At 44.5% G+C, this 22,707-nt stretch overlaps 1 protein-coding gene across 1 annotated transcript in view; it reads right to left on the bottom strand.

Annotated features, from left to right (window-relative positions):
• Positions 1-22,707, bottom strand: part of STRIP2 (striatin interacting protein 2) — a 91,509-nt gene that overhangs the window by 47,142 nt on the left and 21,660 nt on the right. Inside the window, exons 5-14 of the mRNA XM_068275961.1 lie at positions 14,290-14,410; positions 12,410-12,478; positions 12,212-12,318; positions 11,947-12,074; positions 11,650-11,829; positions 10,138-10,343; positions 6,290-6,355; positions 6,140-6,203; positions 5,338-5,409; positions 1,462-1,536 (exon numbers count right to left, since the gene is read on the bottom strand). Of these exons, the coding sequence (XP_068132062.1) occupies positions 1,462-1,536; positions 5,338-5,409; positions 6,140-6,203; positions 6,290-6,355; positions 10,138-10,343; positions 11,650-11,829; positions 11,947-12,074; positions 12,212-12,318; positions 12,410-12,478; positions 14,290-14,410 (1,088 nt within the window). The remainder of the gene's footprint in view (positions 1-1,461; positions 1,537-5,337; positions 5,410-6,139; positions 6,204-6,289; positions 6,356-10,137; positions 10,344-11,649; positions 11,830-11,946; positions 12,075-12,211; positions 12,319-12,409; positions 12,479-14,289; positions 14,411-22,707) is intronic.

The raw sequence follows: 22,707 nt of genomic DNA, 5'->3' as shown, positions 1-22,707 counted from the left end.
TTTTATTTTTTTTTTACAGGCAAAATAGAACATTTTTGCACAGCATTATTGATCAAACATTTTCTCATGGGGCGGAAGGTGAATGAGGCTTTAAAAATGCGTAATCACTAAATGCTTCTAACAAAAATAGCAGGAAATTAACATGTCCAATCATTTTCAGTTACAGCCCCATAAGATTATTTTCCTCACATGAAGAAGAAAAAAAATAAAGGTATTTGTTTTTTTATTGTCCTATCCTGTATTGATGAGACAAGCTCAATGACAATTGTGAGAAAAAGAATGATCACACATCCAATTAAACTAAATAAAAATCCATATTTCCTTATATCATACTATTAGTATTGTGTTTTGACATGTTTCACCCTTGCATGAATGGTGAAACCTGGCACTTGTATTTGTATTGCATAGCTTTGTAAAGTAGATCTATTATAGCTTTTCAGGAGATGATCCCTAGAATTTCCAGTGAAAACACTTGCTGTAATGTCTTGCACTATGTAAGATAGTTCCTTACAAACGATAAAGACACCAGTAATCTTGTCAAATTGTTTTGGCACCGGAATTATATGACATTTTATGAAATGAAACTGAAGTGTAATACGCCAAATTGGCCTCAAAGTGGCACTGTGCATTACTGTGATGTGCATTCACTGATGTTCCTGTTCATATTTCTGTATCCAGCCACAACATGGTTAACATTTATTTATTTATTGTATTTATAAAGCACCAACATATTACGCAGCGCTGACATCTTATGTATTGTATTTGTAATGTGCTTAAAGGGGAACTTCAGCCTAAACAAACATACTGTCATTAAGTTACATTAGTTATGTTAATTAGAATAGATAGGTAATATAATTTTTTACCCACCCTGTTTTAAAAGAAAAGGAAAATGTTTGTGTTTCATGGGGGCTGCCATCTTTGTCATGGGGGCAGCCATCTTTTTGGTTGAAAGGAGGTGACAAGGAGCAGGAGAGACAGTTCCAACTGTCCTGTGTCCTGATAACCCCTCCCAGCTGCATGCGCTAGGCTTCAAATGTCAAATTCAAAATGTAGAAAAAATTTTTTGCACCGAAACAGCAGAACGAGAACAACAACATCAGAAATCCCATCATGCTTTGCACAGAATCAGGGGAAAAAAGCCCGGGCAGTTTTCTTCTGTGCAGCTAAAAATGAGGCTTGGATAAGAGAAACAAAGTTCTGATGCTGTGAAACTGTTAAAGAAATACCAAGCCTTTTCAGTGCTGCTGAGTCGATTTTTAGTCTGGAGGTTCACTTTAATGTGTTATTCCTACCAAAAAACAGTGTTTTCCCACAATGTCCCCTCTCCTTTTCAGAGGCTGCACAAAGCTATGCTTCTGAAACATGCAGATATAACACAGAGTACACTTAATATGCTGTAACAAGATGTACATGTAGAGTAAAAAGAATTTCTATGTGCTAAACATACATACAAGAACTTACCATGTACTGAGGTATGTTGACCAACATGGCTCTGTATAGACACTCTGTAGCAGTCTCCTCCACCTCCTCTTCTCCCTGTTAAGAAGTAATCATTCACCAGCTTAGTGTTTAAAATATAGTTAGCAATATTACATATAGAAAGGCATTAGCAATATCTTACGATCAAAACAAGGTAATTTCATGGAAAAAAAAAAAAAAATCAAGCATAGATGTTATAATGCACTGACCCTATTTAACCATGGATCTACTGGTGTATAAAATAAACATCCAAATACAACTGGAAATGTACAAATATCTATAAAGCATATGCATTGCTGGCAGTGTAGGAGAAATGGAGAGCAATGTTTGTGTTGACAATGCTTACTTTGGCCTCGTTAAGGGCTGGTTCACATGGGCTTCTGCTGAGCTTCTGCTTAGCGTTTTGTTCAAATGCTGTGGGTTTTTTTTTCCAAGAATGCTAGCATTTAACAGCTTAGCTTTTAAATGGCTTTTGAAGGCTTTTAAAGTGAATGGGAACCCATATTTAAATAAAAAAAAAAGTCAGATACTCGCCTAAGGAGAGGGATGTTCTGGGTCCCCATAGAGCATTCCCTCTTCTCTCCTGGTCCCCTCTGTTGCGCTGGCTCCCCCGTAGCGGTATTCGTCCGTTTCGGTCAAATACCGCTGTTTCCCCGCCGAAGGGAGGCTTCGGAAATGCTTCAGGAGCCCGAGTGCTCTATAGTCCTCTATAACGCACTCTCACGTGTGCAGTATGGAGCCGCCTGTCTTCAAGAGGACTCGGCTCCCGAAGACTTCCAAAGTCCCCTCGGCGGGGGATGTGAACGGGGAGCCAGCGCAGCACCGAGGGCACCCGGAGAGGAGAGGGAAGGCTCAATAGGACCCGAGCCTTCCCTCTCCTTAGGGGAGTATCTGACTTTTTTTAATTTAAATATGGGATCCCATTAGCTTTAATGGCTTTCAGGAAAGCGTTGCATTTTCTGGGCTTTCGGTGGCTTTTACAGGAAGTATATGGAAAGGCTGGGCTTTTATGGGCTTTCATTGGATTTTGTTGGCTTTCAAACGCCTTCTAGAAGCTGCGTGTTGCTTTTGAGAGGAGACGAGACGCTGGGATCAACTGCCAGGCTTTCATGAAAGCCTGCAAAAGCTTGTACTAAATGCTCCCATTCACTTGCATGGGAGGGTGGTAGATTCCTAAAAACTGTACTTTTAAAATGCTGCGTTTAATGCCAGCAAAACGTCCGTGTGAACCAGCCCGACCACTACAAAAGTGTCGTTATACAGCAACGCACAGCCTAAACATTGCTGTCTGTTGCAACACTGTCCCATGCAATTACACTGAATGAGTCAGCGCTGCTCTGCAGACACAAATGCATGCAGCGGTGCACTCCAATAATGCACTGGTTTGCAATGCACACGTGTATGTCAGAACATGCAGTCTGTGCATCGATGTCTTTGCATATAACACTGCAATGCTGGGTACATACCATACAATTTTCTGTTAGATTTATCTGCCAGATAGATCATTTTCAACATCTATTCGGCATTGTTCTACTCAGCAGGAGATAACCAGAAGACAATGCACCAGAGATAATGACCGGTCTATACCAGTACTTTACTGAAAATAATCTAACAAAAAATTGTATGGTGTGTACTAGGCATAAGGCCTTATGCTGGGAATACACGGTTGGCTTTTTAGTTGATTAGATGGTACGATAGATAATTTCGACATGTCCGATCTCCCTTTCGATTCTTTTGCCACTCGATTTCTGATAGAAGTGAATGGAAAAGGGATAAGAAAAACGAGCGGAAGATAAGAGAATCTACTGCAGAAATGAGCGGCAAAATCGATGGAGAGCAGAAACGCACGGCAGAAACAAACCGTGTATTCCCAGCATTAAAGGGACTCCGAGCTCTGAAAAAAAAGGAAAGTTGTACTCACCAGGGGCTTTTTCCAGCCCAGTGCTGGTCGGGAGGTCCCACGCCGGCGTCCTGGCTCCTCTCCTTCTCCCCGCTCCGGAATGGCTGGCAGGCCGCAGCCCGGGCGACACTCTCCCGAGTGTCGGGCTGCTTCTTCCGCATATGACGCGGATTACGTCACACGCCGGCCGCCTCGCGTCATCACGGCGGCCGGCGTGTGACGTAATCCGCGTCATATGCGGAAGAAGCAGCCCGACACTCGGGAGAGTGTCGCCCGGGCTGCGGCCTGCCAGCCATTCCGGAGCGGGGAGAAGGAGAGGAGCCAGGACGCCGGCGTGGGACCTCCCGACCAGCACTGGGCTGGAAAAAGCCCTTGGTGAGTACAACTTTCCTTTTTTTTCAGAGCTCGGAGTCCCTTTAAGGGGCCCATACACTGGTCGATTTCAGCTATTGATCGATTCTATGGAATCAATCGATCAGAAATAGATTATTTCGATTTGTGTCCGATTTTGATCGATTTGATCTATCTGACAGGATGGAAAGTTGATCTGCTGCTGGTAGCAGATCCATGGCCCATAGAGTTGCACTGGATCTAATGGTCCAATAATGCATTTAGATCGATTTCCAATAGATTTCATTCTGAAATCTATTGGAAATCTGTTCCAACTGTGTGGCACACATCAGATAGATTCCTGTCAGATTCAACTTGACAGGCATCTGACAGAAATCTGATGGTCGAATCTGCTGCAAATCTTTAAGTGTATGGACACCTTTATTCACATTAGGCAACGCAGATGGCAGTGTGTTTGAAGGAAACACTCATGCCATCTGCACTGCCGTGTGTTGCTGACCCCATTCACTTCAGTGAAAGGGTCAGTGCTGCGCTTTGCCGAAAAATGTATGCAACAGTGCAAAAGCGCATTGCACTGCTGTTCAGAGCATCGCATATAGTCTGAACATCAGACAGTGCAGTCTATACACTTCTGATGTTTTCGTGTGTCGCACAACATACGTGTTGCTGAAATGCGCAGAGCAACGCTTATAGTGGGAGTAAGGCCTTAAACATAACATAAATCTTTTTTTCTCTTAAGCCCCTTATTCTCTAGTGCTGCTGCTGACGCACTGGCAGTTCATGGCAAAGCCAGAACAAGTGTATGAAGCCCCGGGAGACATTTAAAGTGTACCAGTGACCACATAATAAAAATAATACTTATCTGGGGTTTCCTCCAGCCCTATAAGCATGTCTGTGTCCTTCGCCGTTCTCCCGCGGTCTGCCATTCAGCTGTAATCAGCCCCAGTAGGTCTGGGAGGTCATGTGCAAAAGCAAGCTCTAAGTCTGTTTTTAATTTTAAAAGTATATTTTTGACTGCAAATGACATAAATGGCACAAAGAATGCAAAGAAAGAATATACAGTAGAATTCCTTTATAGTAACCTTCAAGGGACCTGGCCAAGTAGTTTACCATGGCCAAAGGTTTACTATATCAGAGTTTCCTATAATGATATTCTACTGTACATGGTCCAGCACTGCAAGGGGAGGGCAGAAATTTCATTAACTGGAACACATTACTTAAATGCAACAATCCCTACTGCCAAAATCTTAAAAAATCTTAGTTGAAAAAGTGGAATCCCTCTGCCATTTTATTGTGCCATGCTGGCGTAGGTCAGACAATGTTCTCTTTAGTTTACAGGTAAAATCTTCCAGACACCTGGCAAGGCAGAGCAGTGTGGAGGTGGAAGTGTGCGGCAGAGAACATGGATAATGATGTGCCTAAGGGGACTGCAAGGTCTCATTTTACTAACAACCCAGCCTTTCTGACTACATTTTCAGAACACTCAGGAGACTACCAAACATACAGTATAAAAATGTCTAAATGGATTTCCACGGAGTCAGCACCTCAAACATACATATACAAATCTGTAATAATCCAAGCAATAACATTTAGAAGAGGTAGTTTACCAATGACAGAGGGCATTTTTCCAGCTCTTGTTCCCTTTTAATCTGGACATCCGCTATTGATACGTACTTGTGCTGCAAGAACAAAGATAAAGTTATGAACTACCACTGCCTTAAAGTTTGGTATGGTTCAACTCTCTTAAAATGGTATTCTCACCAATAATTCAATCTTTTGCAGTGTAATCACAAGGTAAGAACTTTTACTGTACATGTTTGGGACAAAATGCCAATATCTTATTGTCAAGCGAGCATCAACAATTTATTACATTTCATTGACAATGAAGGTTTCCTTTAAAGACCTTTAACCCGGCCCTTTACAATAAAAACACTAATGGCTAAGAAGTTAAATGGGCGATACAGCAAAATGCAGACAAAATCTATAGCCTGACAATTGGGGTCACTGGTAAATACAGAACAAAGATTCCTGTTACAGGTGTCAGAAAGAAACATAGGCAGCTTCCCTACATCTAGGCCAGCTAGGGGCACCTGTTCATGTGGTGGAGGGCTTCTCTTCAGTTTTGCCCAGGTTTTCCTGTCAGGAATAGGCCGAGTTACACTGAGGCCTGTGCCTATGAGTTTTCAGGAACCCAGGTTTCTCTTCTTCTTTTGACCCCATAGACTTCCAAATGTAGCAAAATAGGTTTTATGCCTAGATGGTGCATTGTCAATTGGCGGACATACATATTGTTTCTCCTTATTGCATTTTTTTGGAGAAAATAGTCCAATTTAGCTGAGAACTATAAGTAACAAACAAAGAGACATCATTCCATGTAACCCGACAAAGGTCTAAAATAAAGAATTTTACCAGCTTTAAAATCTTGACACACTCATGAATGGGACGTGGTAATCCAACCAAAGTATCTGTGTCTCTAAACAGGAGAAAATACATTATTTGTTGGCGGCACATGCATAGTGAGCAGTAGGTGATGGTTCTGGGATTCATTTCAATACTCACTGTCCTAATGTGAACCCAATGAACTTGTTTCGGCTCATCTCCAGGAAATTTTCAATATCTTTCTCCCTGAAACATAAGGGGATTATTTTCTCTGACAATCTGACTGCAAATGAGAATGATGAAGTCATAACTACCTCTCTGGGAAACCAAATCCAATTTACAAGAATACATTCTTAAATTGAAACAGAAGCATTTACCTAGTCATGGACATGAATGTTAGTGTTAAATAAAAGTAACATTTAATTTGCAGCAGCCGTCATGTTCTATAGCTGACAAATCTTAAAGCAGAACCATCCCCGAATAATACAAGCAGGCCAGCAAGTACAAGTCCTAGGCCCATATGCAATTCACTTTTTCTCCTAGGTGATCGTTTCACACCTGGTCAATAAAATCCCTTTTAAATCATTTACAAACAAGAAAACAATCATTTTTATAGTACCTTTCCGCCTACTTTTTAATTACAAAGTGCTGAAAAGTTATTTTAAACAGGAGATGAAAAAATATCTCCTTTTTATCCTTATTTTTCTCTTATAAGAAACTTTTTCATGTTCAGTTTAAAATCGTAAATAAATAGTAAATAAAGAGAAGAGGAGGGCACTCCCAATGAAATATTTAAGGCCCGGTTCACATTAGCGCTAAAAACCAGAACTGATGCAAAGGGATCCAATGTTAACCTATGGATCCGTTTACATCCGTCCGTTTAAACTGAACCGTTCTGTACGATCCGCTGAACGGATCGCAAGTTTTTATCCGGACCACTGAGCCCAGCATAACGGAAACAGAAGCACTGCACTGGGAGTAATAAGGAAAAACGGAACGTTTCTTCACACTAGTGAAGAAACGAACTGAACTATCCAGTAAAATTCACTTTGGGGTTGGTTGTCTGTGGAAATGGAACGGAAGCAGTGGAAGGCAAATGAAACCGATAGACGGTAAGATTGCATACGGTTTCACGGATCCATATGCCACTAACGCAAGTGTGAACAGGGCCTAATTGTTGCAGACAGAAGCCAACGTTTTGGGACTCACATGTCCCTTTATCAGGGCATCACAGGTCTATACCCAAAATATCTAGAGCAAACAATACAATCAGTAAATAACTACTAAAATGAGTAACAACATGTCTTGCTGCACTAGAGATGCGCACACCCACATGACATGACATACAGCACACACCCACATGACAGCACGCACCCACATGACATGACATACAGCACACACCCACATAACAGCATGCACCCACATGACATGACATTAATTACGCCGACATGTCAGACACAAACATGTCAGGATACCATTGTCAAGGACATAAACCAAGGTTTCCTGAAGAGTGGCATAATTTAAAATGTTCAAGAACCATACCAGTTTCATGTCCATAGGCTGTTGTACGGGGGCTGGGTGACGTTATTGTCTGGGTAAAAATAAGTGCTATCATCTTCAAAACAAAAGCAGCACAAATCTTTATTTTTTTTCTGCACAAATGGGCACAAACCTAGCCCTAACCAAACATGATGGAGTTTTTATTTTTGCTGATCTTAGGTGGGCCAGCTTCATGGAGCTAAAAACTCTCATATGTCAACAAGCCCATTAACCTCCCTGGCGGTTTATTTATTTTGCCAGGGAGGCTGCAACGTGGTTTTTTTTTAATAAAAAAAAAATATTTCATGCAGCCAACTGAAAGTTGGCTGCATGAAAGCCCACTAGAGGGCGCTCCTGTTGCGTTCTTTCGATCGCCTCCGGCAATCGAAAGTAACAAGATAGGCCGCAATGAGCGGCCTATCTTGTTTCGCTTTTGTCGTCGCCATGGCGACGAGCGGAGTGACGTCATGGACGTCAGTCGACGTCCTGACGTCAGAGCCGCCCGATCCAGCCTCTAGCGCCGGCCGGAACTGTTTGTTCCGGCTGCGCTGGGCTCGGGCGGCTGGGGGGACCCTCTTTCGCCGCTGCACGCGGCGGATCGCCGCGGAGCGGCGGCGATCGGGCAGCACACGCGGCTGGCAAAGTGCCAGCTGCGTGTGCTGCTTTTTTCAGAATTGAAATCGGCCCAGCGGGGCCTGAGCGGCGACCTCCAGCGGCATACCCCGAGCTCAGCTCGGGATTACCGCCAAGGAGGTTAATTTACATTGGTTGCAAGGTGTGAGCCCTGTTTTACACAACAGCTTTTGTAAGGAGAGACAGGTAGTGGACAGGGTCAGTCCATCTCAGCACGGGAAAGCCTGTGGGAAACATTTGACAGACACTTCTTTAAAAAAAATACGCTATGGAGAAATTTGAACACTCCCTGTCTAGGTGTATTATCCATACAGCTACATCATTTTCAACAAGATGCCCCTTCAGGAGAACATCAGGGTTTGTTAAAGGACAACTGAAGTGAAATGGATATGGAGGCTGCCATATTTATTTTCTTTTAAACAATACCAGTTGCCTGGCAGTCCTGCTGATATTTCTGGCATCAGTAGTGTGAATCACACACCTGAAACAAGCATGCAGCAAATGCAGTCAAAATCTAATCTGATCTACATGCTAGCTCAAGGTCTATGACTAAAAGTATTGTAAAATTATTAAATGGAGATAAATAGGGCAGCCTTCAGATCCCTCTCTACTTCAGAAATCCTTAAGGGCTCTTTCACACCAGAGCCCTTTTTCGGCGTTTTAACGTAAAGTCTATACTTTGCGTTAACCAAGGTAAAAGGAAACTCCATAGACTTTCATTTTACCTTTCACACCCGACGCTGCGTTTCGATGCGTTGCGGTACGACGCATCCCGGCGCATTTTATCGTCGGGAATCGGCGTTTCCCCTTCGGGTTAATTAACTACTACCGGCACTACTCAGTGTCGCACCGCAGATTCCCGACAACACGCCGCAACGCGTGCAGGAGCAGTTCTGCACGTTTTAAGTGTGTAACCGGCCTTAAACACAATTCCACTGCCCTTGAAGCTGTAATGTAAATGTTTATTTTGTTCAAACAGGCGAGTCAGCCAGCTTTGGCAGCTGGTAATTTCTGAAGGGCATAAAAACATTTAATTGATATAAATTACAAATGTTATTCCTGTTGAAATGTCTAATCTAATTTCTGTTGAAATGTCTAATACTTCATTAAGTTCAACTTTAATGCCCCAATTAAAAAGGGAGAAAGTGGAACTTGTTTAAAGATTACACGAGTTAAAAGAAATTAGTGAGCTTTACTTACCTGGTGTGCTTCTTCCAGCCCCGAGAAGTCTATCTGCTCCAGCGGCCCAGTTCCCTTGTCCTCCAGGCTGCCAGTGTCCCCTCCATAAGATCGCGACCCACAGCTGATCATGCTGCTGTGGCCTGGAGTACTCTACGCTTGTGCAGTTCACAAAAGCTTGAACTGCACAAGCAGATCACGAGAGGCACATGGCGAATCTGTGCTGAAGCTGGCAACCCAGATGTGGGTCGCAATCTTATGGAGGGGACAGCGGCATCCTGGAGGACAATGGTACTCTGCTGCTGGAGTGGATAGACTTCTGGGTCTGGAAAAAGCCCCAGGTAAGTAAAGCTTCACTAATTTCTTTCAATTCATGTAACCTTTAACCCCTATTTTTTTAATTTTCAATCTTCTTTTGTTGTTGAGTTACAGAGAAGTAGAGTTTCAAGAGCTGCCTTCTATCTCTGCTTATGAAATGTCTATTCCTGCATCTTATTACGTACAGCCTCTCTGTATGTATCTGTAGGGCTAGTTTCACATGGGACCATTCCACTGTAAAAACAGAAAAGCCATGGATTGGAAGGGAAAAGATGTGAGGCATACAGTACATAAATCCTACAACATCTGTTTCTACATTCATAATGGCTGTGTTAAAGCTATGATTTTAGTTATCTCACCTCACTTTAGGAGCCCAGGGTAGGCCCTTGGGAAAGGACACTCGATCTGTATGGATTCTTATTCCAGACAATGTCTGTGATAGGATATCCCTTTCTTGTACATCAGATTCTGCATCCACCAGGTTATCTATATCCTCATTTTCCTCTTCGTCTGCCGCATCCTCATGCTTGAAGGGGTCCTTCTCATTATAGAGATCAAGGCTGTCCTATTTGAAGTGGAGGATACAAAAAAAAAAAGAGAAAATACCATTGAAATTACCCTCCAGCCACTTTTGGATATGCAAGGATACAGGGCACTTTGTAGGCTACAGAGCTCCCAAGGCAAGGGTATAACAATGACCTAAGTCACCTTCCCCTTCCCCAGACTGGAGCATACAATTGTGATTCGATAGCTAGAGATGCACATCTGGCCCCTAGTATCAGGAGGCCAGTTGCAGTGTTCCAAAACTACACTGTGCATTCAATAACAAACACCTGCATGTACATACTTTTGTCATTACTGGAAGTCTTGCTTAAGAAAGGCTGGTGCCATCACTGCTAATATTGATCTTTAAAACAAGCTTTTGTCAGATAGGTTTAGAGAGACCCTGTGTTAGAATGGTAGGCTGTAAGAGGGTCTGGGAGGCCTCTGGGCTATACAGAGGCTTCCCACTACTGATGTAAGTATCTAAATGTAATTTATTCTTTAGTTATGCTTTAATGATGGATCTGTTTGCATTGGATTTCATGTGTTCCAAAGCAGACTGCCCATTTTCTCAATATGGAATCTTCCCCCCCGGACCTTGGGGCTTAAAGAGTAATTTTAATGCAAAGTGGAACTTTTTACCAATCAGTAGCCAATACCCCTTTCCCATGAGGAATTAGCTTTACCTTTTCTCAGATAGAGCATCAGGGATGTCTGTGTGGCAGATATTGAGGTGAACCCCCTCCCACAGTGTGTTGTCGCTGCATTAGCCATGACCGTTTATGGTCTGTGAACCTTGTTGCATTGTGAGAGATAACAACTATTGCCAACTGCCAAGCATCCAGTATCTCCCTGTGTGTGTATGGTATTAAAAAAACAAAAAAAAAACAAAACACTTTTAGCCTATCAAATTGGTGGTGGGTGTGTATACACAGATAAGGGCAGTTGGTGGTGTCCATTTTTTTCCCCTTTCATGCTTGCCAGCAGTAAATATGCCTGCAGGCTCACAATAGATCAAACAACATGACCAAATCCTTGGCAAGTATCAATCATTTCTTGATCTTCTATTTTTTAAACGTCTCCCTTTGTAATGTCTTGATCCCCCCCCCCCCCCCCTGCTACTATACTATCTTTCCGCAAAGTTCTTTAACCTTTGCAAGAGTCTCTAGCTGCTAATTAATTAACTGCCAGCTAAATGATCAACAGCTCCAGTTTTTGATTGGTTTAGTGAAAATGTGCATATTAGGAGAATGGTTAGCTTACCACTATTACAACTGAAAACTCTTACGAATGCAGACTGAAGTACACAAACCCAAGCAATCACTTACTCTGCGACTACGTCGCCCTCTCTTATGCTGTTCCCCCAGTTCAATGCCATAAGATGGTGGAGCAGTGGGCCTCATGCTTTTCATCACCTGTATACTGTCTTCAGGCAGTGGAGGTAAACCTAGCTCTGCCCGCTTTTTCTCCTTCATTTTCTGCAGCTCGGAGAATCCCCCTAGTGTGAACTGAACACAATGCAAAATGTTTGAACACAAATCATAACTTGAAAGTCAGGCAAAAGCAGTACATCACAAAGGCATAAAATGACTTGGTTAGTAAAAAAATAATAATTTTAACCTTACCAAGAGGACTTTCCAGAGCAAAAGAAGGACCTTTTTCATTGGGAAATGTGGAGAGTGGCCACTACAGAACTTGGTAACCATTGTGAAAAGGAGATGAGCAAATGGTTCTTCACCACCGGATGAAAAAGCTAAGAGTGAAAATAAAGGTCACGTACTAAAAACATACATTATGTAAGAGCAACAGATCACTTAATATATAGCTGCATCAGTTTATAGATTTGATTTTTAAAGGTTCAGCTCCCTTGAAATAATGCCCCGGACTCACAAAGTTCTGTGCGGAAAGTCTCTCTCTGAATTCCCCATTCTGGGTCGTCGTCCGGCATCACCTGCCTCATATTCTCAACCAGGAGATACATGACACTAAGGATCACCCTAAACACAGACATTTCACAGAAGGTTTTATTTCATGGCAAGTGAAGAGAGTAATTATGAAAACACAATCACCGCACCTGGCAACCCTTACCTGAGCTCAGTACTGTCTGCTAATGATAAAGCCGGCTTCCTCAGAGCACTGCTGCACGCCTGGCTGTTCCTATAGGCACAAGATATGGATTACATTAAAGATAGTCTGAAACCTGAAAAGATTATACAAATGGTTAAGTACTATCTCTATATATGGTAGCTCCCAATCAGAATCAAACATTCAAAAGTCAAATTACACTCAGTGATATTTCAGTCAGTGGCACTTATTGCTTTGGCTCAGTGTGCTTTAATTCTCTGTTCAAAATAGACAAAGCTCCACATAACAAATGTTTGAGTAATCATCGAGACAATATTAAAAATGATTCGTTTCTGTAGTGTTAAAAATGAAGGAAAAAAAAAAAAGTGTGTTGTCGTCTGTGGATAAGAAGTCCGTTTTCATTCTCACACTCACATGTAGCTACCAGTTTCCTGTGTGAAGGTTTGTGGAATCTTTTAAAGGGAATCTGAAGTGAATATAACCTTATGAGATAAGAATTACAGGATCTTCTCAAAAAATTAGCATATTGTGATAAAGTTCATTATTTTCTGTAATGTGCTGATAAACATTAGACTTTTATATATTTTAATTCATTACACACAACTGCAGTAGTTCAAGCCTTTTATTGTTTTAATATTGATGATTTTGGCATACAGCTCATGAAAACCCAAATTTCCTATCTCAAAAAATTAGCATATTTCATCCGACCAATAAAAGAAAAGGGTTTTTAAAACAAAAAAGTCAACCTTCAAATAATGATGTTCAGTTATGCACTCAATACTTGGTCGGGAATCCTTTTGCAGAAATGACTGCTTCAATGCGGCGTGGCATGGAGGCAATCAGCCTGTGGCACTGCTCAGGTGTTATGGAGGCTCAGGATGCTTTGATAGCGGCCTTAAAGAGTAACTGTTAGCCCCCAAATTGAAATTTAAAACACTATTGCAATGTTTTATTTATTATATAAGTGAGCCAAAAAGCCAATGTACAAGCTAAAAATCAATCTAATTTTGTTACTATCTAACCTTTTCCCCCAGCTCCGGACGCAAGCCGCATATCAGATACTGTAGCATGCAGAGCATGCCTATGTCTGGCCGACCCCCTCTCCCCCCCAGGACCAGGTGCCAATATATTCTCCCCACCGCAGCTGACCGCTCTGACACGGAGAGAGAGTGGCAGCACTTCCAGAGCAGCCGCCGCCGAGTCACATGTGAGAGAATCACGTGAGAGAGATGCACGGTGCTGGCTGCTCTGCGGTGCTGCTCTGGAAGTGCTGCCGCTCTCTCTCCGTGTCAGAGCGGTCAGCTGCGGTGGGGAGAATATATTGGCACCTGGTACTGGGGGGGAGAGGGGGGTCGGCCAGACATAGGCATGCTCTGCATGCTACAGTATCTGATATGCGGCTTGCGTCCGGAGCTGGGGGAAAAGGTTAGATAGTAACAAAATTAGATTGATTTTTAACTTGTACATTGGCTTTTTGGCTCACTTATATAATAAATAAAACATTGCAATAGTGTTTTAAATTTCAATTTGGGGGCTAACAGTTACTCTTTAAGCTCATCCAGAGTGTTGGGTCTTGCGTCTCTCAACTTTCTCTTCACAATATCCCACAGATTCTCTATGGGGTTCAGGTCAGGAGAGTTGGCAGGCCAATTGAGCACAGTAATACCATGGTCAGTAAACCATTTACCAGTGGTTTTTGCACTGTGAGCAGGTGGCAGGTCGTGCTGAAAAATGAAATCTTCATCTCCATAAAGCTTTTCAGCAGATGGAAGCATGGAGTGCTCCAAAATCTCCTGAATTGCAGACCACAGGCACATGAGAGATACGGATAGGAACACATGCAAAATGTTAGAATACTTCAGAAATAACTCAGACAATCTTACGAAATCTCCATATTCAGCAGCTCAAGGAAAACAGCAAAGGTCCCCATCTGGTAGAGGAGGAAGCAGTTGTATCTGGACCAGTGCAGGACATCAGTTTCATTCTTGCACTCTCCAAAGTTACCTTTCAAAACAAAACCAAGCATCAGCCTCGGAGTACAGCGGTAAAGACAGTAGCGGAGTTACGCATTTATAGTCATTTCCTTTGGGTGTTCTGGTTTCCAGGAGAAAATTAAACCTTGCAGAAGCTAAGTGTCCTATGCTAAAAATTGTGATAAAATGGGGTTTTGGAGTATACCCTTTAGGTGTGATCAGACAATCCTGCTCATATGCAGCTATGTGATCCAATAAACATGGCTAAAAACAAACAAAAAGAGTGCTCTGAGATTGGCAGTAAGTTGCAATTGCACTGTCCTATAGGACAGTTGGATTGCAACTTACTGCCAGTCTCAGAGCGCTCTTTTTGTTTCTATGCTGAAAATTGGCTCTGCTACATACAGGAAGTTTCCCATTTTCTAGCGTTTGATTTGTTGTTTCAATACTACCTGGCCCAGCAATGGTTAACTAACCCCAAATACCACAGTATTTCATAGTCTATACCAGGGGTGTCAAACTCAAATAGACAGGGTGCCGATATAAAAAAAAAGAAGACCAGTGGCATACCTACCTTAAGGCTGCATGTGCTCACAGCACCGGGTGTAGCCATGGCTAGGGTTGCCACTGTGGTGCTCAATCACATGGGACCTTTTTTCAAGGTTTGGGCAACATTTGGGTAAATAGCAGCAGGCAGTACAGGGGACTGTACTACTTCCTGCACTCCCTCCCCCTTAATTTCCCGTAGCCAATGTGTTTCCTTGCACTCTACACACAGCCTGCAGTAAGTGAATGTGCAGAGCAGCAGGGCGAGTAGAGAGAATGATTGCTGTGCCGCAGCTGAGACATTAGCAAAGATAGGTGGCAGGATGTGTTAAGTGCTCCCTCTCCCACCCAGTCGTCTTCCCAATGACCCTTTTTTTTTGCAGATTTTAGCGACTTCTTTTAACAGAATGCCCCTGTCAAACAGCACTGGTGATGTCTGCAGTCCTGAAGAGATGTCTTCCTGCCATTTTAACCTATTCCATCAGGCTCTATGTCTTGTGCCTCTACCTCACAATCTAATTGTACCATAGTCATATTCTAATGTCCTACCATATTATTATTGTGTATTTATATTGCACTGACATATTCTGCAGCACTGTATAGAGTACAGAGTTTCATAAGGGTTGGGGTCTGTAAATCAGCACAGGTGTCAAATTCCCTAGGTACGCCACTGACGAAGACCAAGTTGAGGGCAAACAGTCTTATTTATTGAAAAATAGTACTTTTTTTTTTTTAACTTTAAAAAGCAAAGTACAGTAAACTTTTTCTTTCATAGTCTAACGCACGGGTGGGCAAGCTTTTTCACTTGTTAGCCACTAAGCAGTCTTAAATGATACCCAATTCGAAGGGGTATAGAAAATCGAACACTATGTTAGTGTATGGGGAGGTGTGCAGTCTCTTACCGCACCTCCCTTGTGGCTGCGTCCCCCTCCAGTCATCTGTAAATGTCTACAATATGCTGCAGATGGATGGCTGTATGCTGAGTCGGCTCACTTTTCCCCGTGCTTAGGACACATCTGCATGCACGCACACATGCACATTGATCATGACGAGCAGGGAGCGTGGGCACAAGGGAGCTGACTTGACATACAGTGCATGGAGGTGCTGTAAGAGACTGCCTCCCCATACACTAACATAGCATTAGATTTTCTATACCTCTTCACATTTGCTTCCTCCAAAATACACATAATTCGGCAGGGTTTCTCTAAAATACACATTATGTGGAAGTGTTTCCACCCAAAATACACATAATGCAGCAGCGTTTCCCCAAAATATACATAATGCGGCAGCATTTCCTCCAAAATGTACATAACGTAGCATTGTTTCCACCCAAAATACACATAATGTGGCAGGGTTTCCAACCAAAATAAACATAATGTGGCAGGTTCCACCAAAAATACACATAAAGTAGCAGTGTTTCCGCAAAATACACAATCTATCAGCTTTTCCTACAAAATACACATAATATGGCATGGTTTCCACCCAAAATACACACAATGCATATTAAACAACAACTGAAGTGAGAAGAATATGAAGGCTGCCATATTTATTTCCTGTTAAACAGGGATGCCCAACTCCAGTCCTCAAGGGTCAAGATCATCACACATGTTTGGCACAGCTCAATAATGGGACTGAATCATGAAAGGTGTCGATCATGAAGTAGCACACATTTCTCTGTCCATCCTAAACTCCGGCATGGATCTGGCCCTCAAGGACTGGAGTTGGGCATCCCTGCTTTTAAACAAAACCAGTTGCCTGGCAGCCCTGCTGATCTATTTGACTGCAGTAGTGTCTGCATAACACCAGCAACAAGCATGCAGTCAATATTGTCAGAAACACTTGTCCTGCTGCATGCTTGTTCAGGGTCTATGGCTAAAAGTATTAGAGGCAGAGGATCAGCAGTAGAGCCAGGCAACTGGTATTGCTTAAAAGGAAATATAACAGCCTCCATTCAATTCTTGCTTCAGTTGTCCTTTAGGCTTCTTACTCAGCCTCCAGTGTTGCTCCTCATGGAGCATGGCCATTGTCAGGAACCGGCCCGCGGCACGCCTGCGTATACGGATCCCGACTGCGGGTTTGACCAGATCAAGCGGGGAGCAGCCTTATTCGAGCTAAAACAAGGCTGGGACCCCTCAGAACACCTCTCACTGCCACCACTAGCGGTTCGCTAGACACTTCCACTCTGCTGTCGAGTCCTCAGCGCGCAATCCGCGTTTTTGTATTCGGGTCAGCTTTGCGCTTAGGCCGAATACGGGAACGCCACGCACCCACACACACACACAGTTGCAATCTTACACTGTAATGAAGCAAAACCACTAACAGTCGTTCCGAACGATACTGTTAGCCACTCAGCTGTTGAGCTACTCGCACTGGCGTTTTCGTACGTTGGGTCAGCTGCGCGCTTTAGGCCATTGTATGACAAACGCCCCACACACAGTGCAATTACAATCTTATACGGTAGTGTCGCTCAATCATACAATCAGGCACGGACTTATACACACTTCAATCTCTTCTAGGCTATGAGTGTTAGTTTAGTACAGCAGAAGTCAAGCTTATTAAATAATAATTTAATATTCCAGGGAAAAAAGTGGAACAATGCAGAACAGAATATATACAAAAGATTACAAAAACAATGTAAAAAGTTACAAAGATAAAAGTTACAAAAATACACACCAAGCAATTTGCTTACCCAAATACAGGGATCCAGATAAAAGAACCTTGGACTTTTGTGGACGGACACAATTCTGGTTAGACCAGGAGTCCACTAGCTTGGGCCAGGAGTCCAGCTGCAGCTACCGTCAGGAGGGGACTGATTTGAGGTATCTGTCCCCTGGTTTTTATAATGAAATATTCGCCTCGAGGCTGTAAGCGTGCGTGTGTGTGTGTGTGTGTGTGTGTGTGTGTGTGTGTGTGTGTGTGTGTGTGTGTGTGTGTGTGTGTGTGTGTGACTAACTAGATTTAATTACATCCTCAGTCATAATTGGATTTCCAGAGATCTAACATCCACACGTGAAAAATGTACCATAACACACACACACACACACACACACACACACACACACACACACACACACACACACACACACACACACACACACACACACACACACACACACACACACACACACACACACACACACACACACACACACACACACACACACACACACACACACACACACACACACACACACACACACACACACACACACACACACACACACACACACACACACACACACACACACCCCAAAAGACTTCCTCAATACAAGTTCTCCAGGTAAAAGTCTATACATCAAAAGATTGTGAAGTGACACTTTTCAACTCCATTGTTGACCGTATTTCCTAGCTGATCAAAGATAAGGATATAGTTTGCACCTCCACCAATAATTTAATTTCCTCACAACAAAATAGTGTTTAACACACAGGAGGCTCTTCCTGGCTAGTCTAGAGTTCTTGACAATGCTTTAACAGTCTTCATCAACAGAAGTGGTAAATGTTTCAGTTGTCAGTGACTTCCAAGCTTCCATTCCAGTTAGGTAGAACAAAACCCTTCACTTCTGCCATTGTCTAATTAACCAATGTCTTTGCTGGAGGCTAACACCCCAGCTCTATTCACTGAAGTCCCTTTAGATGCAAATGTAGTACAGCCAGATGACCATCGCTTCAAAGCAGAATACACATGTGAGATATAGCAGACAGAAAAATGACAGAAATATGTTCCTGTATTCCCTAATATCATCAGCACCTCAATATATCACCACACCTCCCCTCTTTAGAATGGGGCAAGGCAGATTATCTTCCCAGAGTATCCTGGGACAGCCCATCAGCATTCCCATGATTGCTCCCCTTCCTATGTTGAATACTGAAGCTATATTGTTGGAGAACTAAGCTCCATCTCAGCAATTTGCCATTGTCACCAGAAACCCGATGTAACCAACTAAGAGGGTTGTGGTCGGTTACGACTGTGAATATGCGACCGTAGAGATAGTGCTGCAGCTTTTGTAGGGCCCATACAATTGCCAAGCACTCCTTCTCTATGGTGGCGTAAGCTACCTCCCGGGGTATCAGCTTCCGACTTAAGTACAGAATCGGATGTTCTTCCCCCATTTGGTTTACCTGGCTTAACACAGCACCTAGGCCAAAGGCTGAGGCGTCCGTCTGGACCACAAACCATCGGCTGAAGTCTGGCGCTTGCAAGACGGGAGGGCTGGCTGGGGCCCTCTGCATAGCTGTGAATAACTGTTCACATTCTGGTGTCCAGAGAATCTGCTTGGGCAGCTTCTTTTTTGTGAGGTCTGTCAATGGCTTGGCGAGGGCACTGTAGTTTGGGACAAACTTTCTATAGTACCCAGCAGTCCCTAAGAAGGACTGAATCTGCTTCTTCTTTTGGGGGGTGGGCCAGGACACAATGGCATCTACCTTCCCAGTATCTGGACGAAGCTCTCCCCCCCCCACCACATGTCCCAGGTACTGTACCTGTTTCATGCTGATCTGACACTTGCTAGGTTTGACTGTTAGTCCTGCTGCAGTAATGCGTCCCAGAACCTGTGACAGCTGCGCTAAGTGGTCTTCCTAGTTGGCGCTAAACACGGCGATGTCATCTAGGTAGGCGACAGCGCAATGTTCCAAACCTTCCAGGAGACCATTTACAACCCTTTGGAAGGTGGCCGGGGCGTTTTTCATTCCAAAAGGCATTAAATTCAAACAGACCTGAGGGGGTGATAAAGGCAGACCTATCCCGTGCCTCAGCTGTTAGAGGGACCTGCCAGTATCCCCGACTCAAATCCACGATTGTTAGATATTGCGCGCCAGCTAGCTTATCTAACAATTCGTCGACCCTCGGCATTGGGTAAGCATCTGACGCGGTTATCAAATTTAGTTTTCAATAATCTACACAGAACCGAGTGGTCTGGTCCCGTTTGGGTACTAGCACTACAGGTGATGCCCATGCGCTGTGCGACCGTTGGATCACCCCTAGTGACAGCATTTCCTCAATCTCCTTGCTGATGTGGGCCTGAACCTCAGGGGAGACTCTATAGCAGGGGTCAGGAACCTTTTTGTCTGACAGAGCCATAAACGACACATTTTAAAATGTAATTCCGTGAGAGCCATACAATGTATTTCAAACTGGGACAGTAAGGCTCACACCCCTGTTGCCATGGTGATGTGTGTACAGTCGATCCGCCAGGCAGCAGAAGTGTCAGACACATCTTCAGCTTCTCTTGGGTTTCAGCAACATCAGCAATTTCCCTGAGAGCCAGACAGGAGAAATACCGACTAACAGCTTGTACAATTAGCTAGCTTGACTTGGGAGTTGATTCACTTTGTAGGACAAGATCCGCGCACTTTGATTGGCCCAATAGACAGGCAGCCTATTAGGCCAAAGTGCAGGGATCTCGTCCTACAAAGTCACTGGACCTGATAGGGTCCAGTGTGGAACAATTGGAGCAGCTGTTCCTTTTGGGGGAGCGTAAGTTAGTAGTGCATGCTACAGCAGTAGCGTGCCTACTTTCAAATTTTATTTGCACTGCCACACTAAGCTGCGCTGCTTGAGCAGTGTAGCTTAGTGAATTAGCCCCTACTGATTTGTATGTGAGCCAGATGTAGCCATCAAAAGAGCCACATCTGGCTCCCGAGCCATAGGTTCCCTACCCCTGCTCTATAGGCTGACTGTCTAACCGGCTTGTTATTTCCGGTGTCAACATGGTGTACAGCCAGGCTGGTCAGACCAGGGCGGGCTGTAAAGGTACCACGGTAAAGGGTCAGCACATCAGATAGCCCAGCCTGCTGCTCTGCTGTCAACTCCGGATTGATCTGTACCTCGGTAACAGAGTCGGTTTCCTGGGTGGAGGCCAGGATGTCAACCAGGGCCTCTGCTTCACCATCCGGTAGCAAACTGCAGACAGGGAGAGCGCAAGCGGTTCTATCATGATGTTCCTTTAACATATTGACATAGTACGTTTTCAGCTGCTTACCTCGGTCATCCAGCGTGACCACATAGGTCACATCACTAATCTTTCTATGTATGGTATAGGGCCCATCCCAAGCGGCCTGCAGCTTATTCTGTCGCATCGGGTTTAGGAGCCATACCTTGCGACCTACCTCAAACGCTCTCCCTAGCCCTGTGGTCATACCACTGCTTCTGGGTGGCCTGGGCTTGAGTAAGATTCTCTCGCACTAACCCCACCAGGGTGTCCATCTTTTCCCGGAACTTTAGAACGTATTCCACTAAGGAGACCCCGGGACCCATATCCTGCCCCTCCCAGACCTCTGGAATGAGATCAAGGGGTCCGCGTACCCTTCTCTCATATAAGAGCTCAAAGGGCGAGAACCCGGTGGATGCCTGGGGCACCTCACGATAAGCAAACAGTAAGTGGGGCAGGTATCGCTCCCAGTCTCTCCCTTGCGATTCAACAAACACCCTTAGCATCTGTTTCAGAGTACCATTGAACCACTCACATAACCTATTTGTCTGGGGGTGGTAAGGGCTGGCCATGATGTGTTCTACCGGCATTTGCTTACAGAGGCATTCCATTAGGCGCGACATGAATTGCGGGCCGTGATCGGTGAGCATTTCGCGGGGAAAACCGACCCGTGAGAAAATGCGCACCAATGCGTCCACAACCTTGTCTGCCCGTATGGAGCTCAGGGCTACAGCTTCAGGGTAGCGAGTGGCATAATCTACCACCGTGAGAATGAAACGTTTCCCTGTGCTGCTGGGTATTGCTAGAGGCCCAATGATGTCAACCGCAACCCTTTGGAAGGGCTCCTCTATGATGGGCAAGGGCCTCAGCGGGGCTTTGTCTGTGTCACCTGCTTTGCAGACCCGCTGACATGCGACACAAGACCGGCAAAAATCGGCAATATCTGTCCCCATGTGGGGCCAATAAAAATTGTGGGCAAGACGGGATTTGGTCTTGCGGATCCCCAAGTGACCAGCCAGGGGCACTTCATGTGCTATTCTTAATAGCTGCTCCCTGTACCTGTGGGGAACAATCAACTGCCGGTCTGCCTCCTCCACTTCAGACGGCTCAGAGGGAATAACCTCTCTGTACAGTCTGCCTTGCTCCCAGTACACCCTCACTCTGTTGCCCTCCACCGGTGCCCTGTCCGCCAGTCCCCTGAGCTCTTCCAGGCTGCTATCAAGCCGTACAGCCTCGGAGAACTCAGTGCTGTCGGCCACAGGCACCAGGGAGGTGGCAAACTGAGAGGCCTCTGGGTCCTCAGAGCCAGGCTCTAAAGCGGAAGAGCCCGATCCAGTGACATCAGCCCCTTCAGTGGACAATTAGTCTGCTGCAGCCCGGTGAGCACTGTGGGTCACCACTGCAGCTGACGGAGCGTTCACTGTACACATGTCATTATGCAACACATCACATATTACATAAACATTATCTGTATGCATGGTAACAACGTGTCCCCCTCCAGGCCTGGGCACTGGAGACTCACTAGGGCTTGCTTCTAGTACACAGTCCATAGCCCCTGGGGCCTCGCCAGCACTCCCCACTTGCACAGCATTATCACACAGTACCTTGCAAGAGTACTTCTGCTGGGGATGCAGGCTCCACAGGGTTTGGAGTAGGCTCATACCGGGCCACTAACCGTCCCAGGTCAGTACCCAACAAAACGTTCGTGGGGATGGCATCCGTTACCCCCCTTTCATTCCGCTGCCGGCCCCCCAATCCAGGTGGACCAAGGCGGTGGGTATGGTGGGGGTGACACCCCCAACTCCTTTGACAGCCATAGTCTTGCCAGGAATGTACTCCTCAGGTTCACAAGCTG

The sequence above is a fragment of the Hyperolius riggenbachi genome, chromosome 3, assembly GCF_040937935.1.
Source record: "Hyperolius riggenbachi isolate aHypRig1 chromosome 3, aHypRig1.pri, whole genome shotgun sequence".
NCBI classification, from domain to species: domain Eukaryota; kingdom Metazoa; phylum Chordata; class Amphibia; order Anura; family Hyperoliidae; genus Hyperolius; species Hyperolius riggenbachi.
Note: the sequence above shows the minus strand (reverse complement) of the source record. Positions and strands in the feature narration are given on the sequence as shown.